Source organism: Miscanthus floridulus, chromosome 17, assembly GCF_019320115.1.
Source record: "Miscanthus floridulus cultivar M001 chromosome 17, ASM1932011v1, whole genome shotgun sequence".
Lineage (NCBI taxonomy): Eukaryota > Viridiplantae > Streptophyta > Magnoliopsida > Poales > Poaceae > Miscanthus > Miscanthus floridulus.
In genome coordinates, this window is record NC_089596.1 from 108856235 (window position 1) to 108866425 (window position 10191).

At 40.7% G+C, this 10191-nt stretch overlaps 1 protein-coding gene across 1 annotated transcript; it reads right to left on the minus strand.

Moving 5' to 3' along the window:
* Positions 1-7071: 7071 nt before the first annotated feature.
* On the minus strand, positions 7072-8142 carry LOC136519006 (NRR repressor homolog 1-like). The gene has a single exon (XM_066512675.1). The coding sequence runs from the start codon at positions 8085-8087 to the stop codon at positions 7419-7421; it is 669 nt and encodes a 222-aa protein (XP_066368772.1). The 5' UTR covers positions 8088-8142; the 3' UTR covers positions 7072-7418.
* Positions 8143-10191: the final 2049 nt, after the last annotated feature.

Below are 10191 nucleotides of genomic sequence, written 5' to 3' on the forward strand. Positions count from 1 at the left end.
TCATGGATGGCCTGACCAAGATCATCAACGGGCTCTTCTTCAGCCGCTACCTCTTCTTCAGCCGCTACCTCTTCTTCCGCTTCCCCCATTGCAGTATCATCAAAGGCACCGCATTCAGCAAAACTACGAATAATAATGTTGTCATCATCCCCTTCTTCATCTTCTTCCATTATAACACCTCTTTCTCTGTGCTTAGTCCAACAAATATAGTTTGGCATGAACCCTAATGTAAATAGGTGTTCGTGAAGGATCCTTGAGCAAGAATAATCCTTCTCATTCTTACATAGAACACATGGACAACACATGAAATCATTCCGCGTGTTTGCCTTGGCCACATTTAGGAAATCATGCATGCCCCTCATGAACTCTGGGAAGCGGCGATCAGCGTTGTACATCTATTTCTGGTTCATCTGCATTACATGACGTACACCATATCAAAAACTTGTAATTACCCATATTATACAACATACATGATTAGTAGTTAATTAAAAGATCCAAAATATCCATCAATTAACATGATTAATTAATATCCTATACCACACAGCTGTTTCACTCTCGAACATTAATTTATTAAAGCCTTGATACAATGTAAACAATTCCAAAAAGCACTAAACAAACTAAACCTACAATGCACTTCAGTAGAATAAGGATTTCGCGACCAATTCCAACTAAAGCAGCCAGAGCATTCTTCTGCTGATTCACTGCCTCATCGTACACAAGTGCACTCTCATCAGCCGCCTCAGCCTCCTTTGCAAGAGATTTTTGGACGTGCACAACATACACTTCCTCCCAGTACCAACCATTACATGATCCAGTACGATCCCACTGAAGTTACAACCATAAATCAAGAACTTTAATCGAAATCATCACAAAAAATGGCTACAAACCATAACAAAACATGACAAAAAAATAACTCACTTCGCGATCCAGACACGTGTAGAAGATACGCCCTTGGTTGACACCCTTTTTCTTCACCCTATACTCCCTCACAGTCTTCTGCTCACACTTACCGCACGCAATTAGAGGGAGGTCCGACCTCAATCACTTAGGGACCCCATGCGAGGCCGAGGACCCAAAAGTAGTCGCCATCTATGACTCTCTATACTCATTTTCATATTTTGTTAACCATGAAATTAAATGAGCTATATACTAAAAAACCTTAAATTTCTCTATTTCTTAACCATGAAATGAGGCAATGAGAGGTGCATACTAGTTTTGATGAGCTACTATAAGATTTCTTCATCTACATATGCAAACTATCAAGTGATTTTGAGCACAAATGGCATATAAATAAAAAATATCCACCATTATTTCCTAATCTAGAAAACCAAAAAAAAATCTCTATTTCTAGACCATGAAATGAGGCAATGAAAGGTGCATACTAGTTTTCATGAACTACTATAGGCTTCCTTCATCTTCATATTCAAACTATCAAGTGATTTCGAGCTCAAATGGTATATAAATCAAAAAAATTCACCATCATTCCCAATCTAAAAAACCATAAATTTCTCTATTTCTAGACCACGAAATGAGCCATGCTAGTGATGAAACATGAGAAGTTGCTAACCTTTAGAATCGAAGAATGGATGGAGGAATGAAGTCTTTACCAACCCCGCAAGTATGAACTCCTTCCACGAGCAAGAACAGAGAGTAGGCAGAGAGCTTGAAATGGCTCGGACTGGGGAGGAAGAAGGAGAAAGTATATAGCCGGGGACATGTAGTCCCGGTTTATGGTGTAAACTCGGACTACAGGTGAAATTCTACTCCCAGTTGGAGCCACCAACCGGGATTAAAGGTTTACTCACGGTGGTAGCTCCGACCAGGACTGGAGGGTGACCTTTAGTCCCGGTTTGAGCCACCAACCGGAACTAAAGGTCCCTCCTGCTCTCCTCCTACAAAAGCTGCGACTCTAACCGTTGGGAAGGGAACTTTAGTCCCGGTTGGTAGCTCCAACCGGGACTAATCCTTTCTTTAGTCCCGGGCTCAAAAATGGCCAGGACTAAAATCTAGAATCGAAAGTCTGTTCTCTACTAGTGAGTGTGTGCCCCGACCGGACATGCCTAAAGTAAACCAAGGAGCAGTAAAAGAAAATAGGAATTTGAATAGGTTACCGGTGTCAAAGGTGATTTTCTATTTAAAAAATAGAAAACTAGTTTAATTTCTAGAAACCAGTACTAATCTTTTTCTAAAAGCATTATCTATTTGTCGATGTTCTATTTAGAGTTATTTGAATTTTATTTGTTTATGTTTCTAGTGTTTCATTGCTTTGTAGACATGCTTGTTAATTATTAAAATTATCATCTTGTGCTCTAGTTTTCGTTGATTGCATGATGTTTGTGACACTTGTTTCAAACCTATATAACATGATCAGGCATTCAACATAAAGTAAAGCGCTATCCACGTAATGCCTAAATGGATTCAATACAAATATGGTTGGTGGTATCTTTCACATATTTCTATTCACTCATAGTCTGCGAGCCAGATCTGATATACTGCAAAATTATAATTTAAATAAACAATAAGCACAACTGTAAGCAATAAAACAATAGGAATAGAAATAAAAAAAGTTGCAAATAACTAGATAGGTCACTCGCATATAATTAATTTTTTAGAACAATATTGGTACTAGTTTCATATTTTTAGTTAAAATAAATTAATTATGAAATTTTAGAGAATAAATTGATCTTATTATTCTTAGAAAATAGAAAAACAATCTCTGAAAGACTGAAACTAGCTAGAGGACCAAATTTGTCCAATTTCAAAAGTTGAAGGGCGTCTAGTACCCAGTGTCACGCTATAGAGACCATAAAATTCACAACGTTGCATACATTGCGACGCCTCGCTAGCTAAGCGAGTTCATGAACCATACTAATATGTTCTCTTCTTGAGTACTTCGTGATGACTTGTTTTAACTCTTCTCCCGCTTTTTTAGCCTCCAAGAATGATGTCATGCATGCATCTTGGCTCTTTAGCTCATGGGGGGCTTTGGAGGAGCTTTCACATGGCGTCCAACATTGGTGTACTCCCTGTTTCCTACTCTCCCTCCATGTCCACACTCCAATATCATTGCTATCAAGGGTCTGCTACTTGCCATAATTTTTACAGGGCGCCACTTCTTTCCATGCTAGGCTGCTGCTACCCACCACGGTCCTCTGCACTTACGCTATGTTCTTGTATCGCCTTTCATCATTAAATTCTAATAGCGGATGTTCGCTAATCCACCATAGATAAAATAACTATCTCAACTGATTCGTGATGCAACACCAAAAAAAAGTGAAAGCTTGTAGGAGGTATTTTGCAATTGGTGATTATCTTGCAAACAAAATAAATAAATAAATAAGAGAAGAGAAGACGACCGTGTAAATCAAAAAAGGACTCATCTTCTTGGTTTGGCTTTCTCCCGTCACAGCGCGACAAGGACTCATCTTCTTGGTTTGGCTTTCTCCCGTCACAGCGCGACAAGGACTCATCTTCCGGTGGAATTTACTCGCTGCATCCATAGTAAGCGACCGCCCTCAAATAAAGACACCCATCCCATCTGACGTAACGGTGCCTACGTCATCCCATCCTGCCCGTGCCAGCAGGGCAAGGACGGCGACGCGCACGGAGATGAAACAGAGCAGAGAATATTTCATATTAATTTCTACAACCAGTACAGCCCGTAGATGGGAAACAGAGTAGTTGCCTGAATGACGTTGCGCCGGTGGCGTCAGCATGGTGCCGTCACGGCGCACGCGCCACAGGTCACCCGCCCGCCGCAGAACGGTGGGCCGCAGCCCGGAGCGGGTGGCCGTACGACGGCGTCCTTCGCTCGCTCCCCGGCATGGCGCCGGTGACGTGAGTAAGTCGTGACTCGTGACAAAAAGCGGCCGCCGACCGGTGGCCAGTGGGCCGGCCGGCGCCGGAGACTGGATCTCGCGTAGCACAGGAGTGGGTCGCCATCGCCCGGCGACACGGCGGCGGTGCAATGCAACGCGGCAAACACTGGTGGTCCATGGCCTTTGGATTCGGCTCACCTGTGTCCATTCGGCGACCCATTGTTGTGCGCGCCCCGGCCCAAAGTCTCTGATGAAATCATGAAGCATGGCCCCGTCGATGGGGACTGGGAGCGTGTGAACACCCCGGACCGACAGCGGCTCCAACCATATGGCGTTCTTCGCGACCTGCGCGTGGTACGCAACTTGGTAGATTTGGTTTGAATTGTCGACCCATGATTCCCTCTTACTAATTTACAGTGCAGTAGTACATTTTTGCCGTTCATTACAGTGTAATGTAAATGTTGGATCTATCATAAACTAATAAAAATGCTAAATAATATGTCGTACCAGGGATTTCATCCAATTCTGACAAATACTAGTACCACCTTGGTCCCAAGTAAAATTTCATCATATATCGCCAACTTATTGCTTATCCCCTCACTGTATATAAGGTCTGTTTGAGGCTGCTTTACAAACTCCGCTCCACAAACTGAACTGTGGAGTAGTTCTGGAACACTCTTTTTGGACCTATTTGAGACTACTCCGCTCCACATTTTTTAGCCAAACAAATTAAATGCAGCTACACAAGCTCTGCTCCAGGGAAAAAATGTGGAGTAGTTCTGGAACTAAAAAATGATTAAAAGCTATTGATGTTTGTAGTTTTTAAGGCTTAACAAAATCTTATCCTAAAGGACATATTTTCATGACCGGACGTAGTCTATTGGTATACCTCACCAGTTTTATAAGCCGTCTCAGACAATACCCTGCATGAATTCTGATGATGTGATGAGATAAACGGAGCTAAGAGAAAAAGAACGATGTTTCTCAAAACCTCTTTCTCATGAGTTAAAATTTAGGACTATAAGGCTGCTTGTGCACCATCCTACGAGTTGTTGCCAAAGTTATTACAATCACGATCTTAAATATCATGCCAAAAATCTGATGATAGGATCATAAATCATGGTGTGATTACAAGAATCGTAAAATCTTATATTATATTAAATAGAATTGTAAGACCAATCAGATCCAATAAGATATCAATGTCACCAAATTGCGCGAAAACATCACCACAACTATATTGTTGCCAAGAAACTCAAGACTTTCTTTTACTTTAGAACAAATTAATGAATTGTGAAATTAGTATGAAACAACTTAAAAATAACCCATAATGAAAATTGTCTCAGAAATTGTTTTAAAACGACTCAATAAGTCAAGATCATTTGGCACTATGTCTATAAGACAAGACAAGACTAACGTACAATCCGCATCACATTACATTTCATAATCTTCTTTTTATATCCACACACCATCAACCACCGTTTTCATAGTCTTCTCTGGCTGCGTTCGTTTCCCAGGTTTCGGTGGCCAGGAATCATTCCAGCCGGACTTCCTTCTGTAATTTATATAGCTAGCTTCACCAGGAACAATTCCTGCCAAGATCCACCCCTAATCAAACGGGCCCTTAGACTTTTTCTTTTTTCTTTCTAACATGGTGCAGGCGATGAAGATGCTCATGTACATATATGCATATTCACATATATAAATGCACGCACACACTGCATCTTTCCATTAATGCTTTTCAGGGACTAGGCCAATAGACATTTACATTAGTGCTGTCACCGCTGCATCTTTACTATAAAAAAAAGACACGTTGTCCATCAATGAAAGTATAACTAGTCAAAAATACAAGTACTACCAACCACAATGTCTAAAAGTTTTCTCCTGATACTTAGGGCCACTAGTTGAACAACTTCCTTTGAGTTGTGATTCACAAGCTCGATCTTATGGGAGGGATCTTTCGACAACCTTGTGAATTGTGATTCATAAGTTTGTTTCTAAATCATTGGGCATATTAAAGTAAGATGACACCGATTTGGCACATATTTTTTCGAAGAAGGCTAAGAATTTTAGCATGTGTTTGGCTTGAGAAATAAAGAGGGTTAGGATGGGTCAACCAATTTTTAGACCCGTTTAGTTGGAGGTCATGTTCCAATGGGATCATTCATGGAGGGGAATATTTTCTCCAGATGTTGGATGACATGGTCCCTCCAGAATGAGCAAACGGGCTCATCACTCTTCGGGACAAGAAAGGAAAGAAAAAAAAAAGATGGTAGCGAGTGGGCTCCACATGTTATGGGCATGATTTCACTTTTTTTTGTCCCTAAACACAAAACAGAGATGATCCCATATTCCCATACCTCTCAACCAAATGCAAGACAAGATCTTATCCCAAAAAGTTAGGATGGAACCATGCATCTCACTATGAATTAACACAAGTTCCAAGAAGGTCCTTATTCTTTGCTTTTATTTTAGTTTATCTTGCCAATTCGAGGTCTTTGAGTTTTATCTCTCTTGATTTGTATATATAGTTTCTTCCTAAATAGACTCCATGAGGCCTTGCTTTTTCTCAAATACGATACAGGTGCTAACGCTCACACAGTCACCACTATAATATGCACACCCATTCTACCTTTATGAGGTATGAGCCAGGGGCGAAGCCAGGCGAAACTGGCGCCGGGGTTAGGAATAATGTATGTTGGGGTCTTTGTCTTTAGAGAACAGTGTAGAACAATAATTGTCACTAAGTTTGCACGAATTCACCGGGGTCAGCTGACCCCAACAGCAAAGCGTAGCTTCGCCCCTGGTATGAGCACATTCAAAAGACAGAGCAGATTTTGAGATTAATAAAGTCACTATATGCAATTCTCTATAAATAAACTTCATCTATCACTAAGAGTAATGGTGTTGATTTCTATAATAAATATAGGAGACCATCCAGTGCTGAGTCTAGGACTCCGATCCGGATGGATACGGTCCAAACAAAAAAATTCCAATCCGGATGTATAGAATGTAGATCGGATTCATGGAAATGGCCTAGTATGCTGTGGCGAGCAAATAATTACTCCATGTGTTCTAATTAAATTACAGTTCATTTTGGAATTTTCTTTGTCATACCTCCCCTTCTTTGATCAAGTGTTTATATAAGTTCAAACAAATGCACTTTCAAAATATATTTTATGAAGAATCTAATGAAACATGACTTGGGATAAAACTAAAATGACGTCAACTTGGAATGAATGGAGTAAGCAGAGATTACACGTCCAACAAAGTAGCAACAGGCTGCTACGATGAATTTTCTTTTTAATTGGCGGTCATATTTATGTCTAGTAGAGCATTATTTCCTGTAAATTGTAATACAACTTTGATATTTTTTTCCTTCTAAGTTGTACTACCTTACATGAAAAATACAAACTACACAGGCAACAGGCTGCTACTAGTGAGTAGTAGTACATCAGAAAGTCACAATTATACATGTGACAGAGTTAAAGAGAGGCAGAGCACATGACACATGCTCCTAATTACTAGACAATTAGCATCATATATATCATCATAAATGTGAAAGACGTGCAAAGTGCTGTGTATTCTGATTCCTGACTCCTGTCAAGTGTCGACGGCCAGCGCTCCCGCGCGACGCGCCTTGTGCGACTGCGGCTGCCCCCGCCGTGGATGTCCTTTGGCCTCCACGACCTCGCCCTCCTCCTCCTCCTCCTCCTCCTCCGCCGCCGCCAGCCGCTTCACACTGGCACTGCTCTCTCTTTTCTTCTTCTTCTTCTCCCCGGCGCACCCAACGGAGTCGGAGTCGACCTCCTCCAGCTCGAAGTCCTCCATCCGGAACGCCGGCCGCCACGGCGGCACGGCCTCCCGCGCCCGCTTCCTCCCCAAGGCTGCCGCGCCGCCGGTGCTGCTGAACATGCCCCTCATGGCGCGGATGTTGTCCAGCAGCGCGTAGAACCTCTCCACCTGCTCGTCGTCGTCCTCGCCACCGCCGCTCGCCTTCACGCCGGCGACGGCGGCGTCGGACTCGGGCGACGACGGCGACTGCTCCGCCGCCTGCCGCGCAGCTGACGGGACCGCGTCGGCGGCGGCGGCGGCCGGCGGGGCCTTCTTGCTCCCTGGCGTTGCATCCATCGCGCTGGCGCCCAGGATATTTTGCCTGGAGACTTGATGTGTGAGAGAGACGAGGGAGACCAGAGGAGAAGGATGGAAAGTCAATGGAGAAGGACGTTGAAGGCCTGCTTCTGGCTGCTGGCGGCTTAAATAGAAGGCCATGAAGCCGGCGGCCGTGATGCTGGAGCTGGAGTGCTGGAAACTGGCCGGCTTGATTTTTTTTTTTCGTTATTATGAATACTTGAACGTGTGCCATGCTCATACCTTGACCATTGAGAGGCTGTGCAGTCTTTTATTTTTACTTCGTGCTTGAAATTGTCTTGTAGCTCTGAAAGCAAAATTTTTAAGCGCAGACGGAACGACCCACATACTGGTAATTAATAATAATATATAAGACAGTCTTGGACTATTGGCAAGATAAATAAAAGCCTCTAAAAGTAACTCCCTCCGTTCCAATTATAAGTCGTTTTGATTTTTTTTTTTTGTTACATAGAGTTTGCTATGTGTATCTAGATTGTAGACATACGTTATGTCCAAATATATAGCAAAATTGATGTGCCAAAAAAATCAAAGCAACTTGTAATCTAGAACGGAGGGAGTATTAATTACTAATTTTTCTTGCAATGTCTTTTTAAGCTACAAAGTTACCGTCACTTGCAAAGAACTTTTAGTACAACATTTATTTTTTAACTTATGTACACAAAACATTATTATAATTTGACTAATTTGTTGATAACTTTTTTTTTTGAAAAGTTAAGTTTTTTCAAGTAAAAATACCCCTTAAATTAAGTACAAAGAGAGCATCTCCTTTTATACTCCCTCTATAAATGTGCATACATGTATGGCTGTCTATACGTGTACCATGCTTCGCAAAAAGTTACAAAGAGAGCACATTTTATCACATACTCTTTACTTCCACAATCATGTTATTTTAGCTTTAGGCACAATAACTAAGGACGACACAAATATAATGACTATTGTACCACTAGCTAATCTTCTATACAGCGTGCATTTTTTATGTTAAAAGCACACGCCCACTCTCCTGTGCTTCCACCATCCCATAAAAATAGTTTGCTATGAGATTCGTGCTGGTCAAACTTTCTTAAGTTTAACTAGGTTCGTAAAAAAATATTAGCAACATTTGTATCTCTAAATAAGTTTATTATTAAAAGATATTGAACGATTTATCTAATGACACTAATTATGTACCAAAAACATTAATATTTTCTCATATATATTTGGTCAAAATTAAAAATATTTGATTTATCAGAAAGCGAGAATGATACTTTTTATAGGGCGGATGGAGTACTAGTTAATAAAGGAATTAATAAGGCGTAAGATTGGAAATGAGTAGGTATTTATACAAAAATTCTTTTTGAAACAGTTGATAGAAGAAGTTAGTAAGCCAACAAGTATATATTGTGAAAGGAAGAAAGTTTGTTGTGTATAAACTAGGTCGGAGAACTAATATAACTTTTAATGCCCTGTTTGGTAGGGCTTTTAGAGCGTTTTAGCTTTGGTTCATGTTGAAGTCCTGCCAAGTGGGTATACCAGAAACGGCTCCTTGGAAGGAGTCTGGAGACATTTTTACTAAGGAGCCAGAGCTGTATAAACATTGCTTCTCCCAATTACTCACAAATTTGACCTAAATTATAACAAGACTACTATTGATGTTGTTTTTGCTAAACGTTTTCCAAAAGGATTTCAGCTTCCCTAGAGAATATGCTCCACAAGAAGAGCCGGAGTGAGACCCTTTTAAGAAAAGCCAGAGCTTTACCAAACTGACCCTAAGTAGCTAGTACACACTTTAAATGTGGCAGATGCAAATGATTTGTGGATTATATTCCAAACCACTCCCTTCGTCCTAAAAAATTACAATTATCACTTTTCGAGAAGTCAAACAATTTAAACTTTGACCAAATGTATGAAAAACTAATAACATTTATTATACCAAATTAATATCATTATACTAGTTATAAAGTATATTTTTCATCGTAAACCTATTTGTAGACATAAATGTTGATACTATTTTCAATAAATTTGGTCAAAATTAAGAAAGTTTGACTTGTCTCGAATCTAGAATTATATTCTTTTACGATGGAGTGAGTATCATTTAGTGTTGTCAAAATAGGAGGCCTGGGAGTTTGAATCCTAAGGTGATGAAAATTGATCCTTTTACACATCTGTTAAGCTAACTGCAATCCAATGTGAATCGGGTAACCATCTTTTTGACAGGAAATTGAGATCCGTGACAAGCTAGTCCAAG

Excerpts from the sequence above, each read along its gene's own strand:
- LOC136519006 (XM_066512675.1), bottom strand. The coding sequence starts at position 8,087 with ATGGCCTTCTATTTAAGCCGCCAGCAGCCAGAAGCAGGCCTTCAACGT.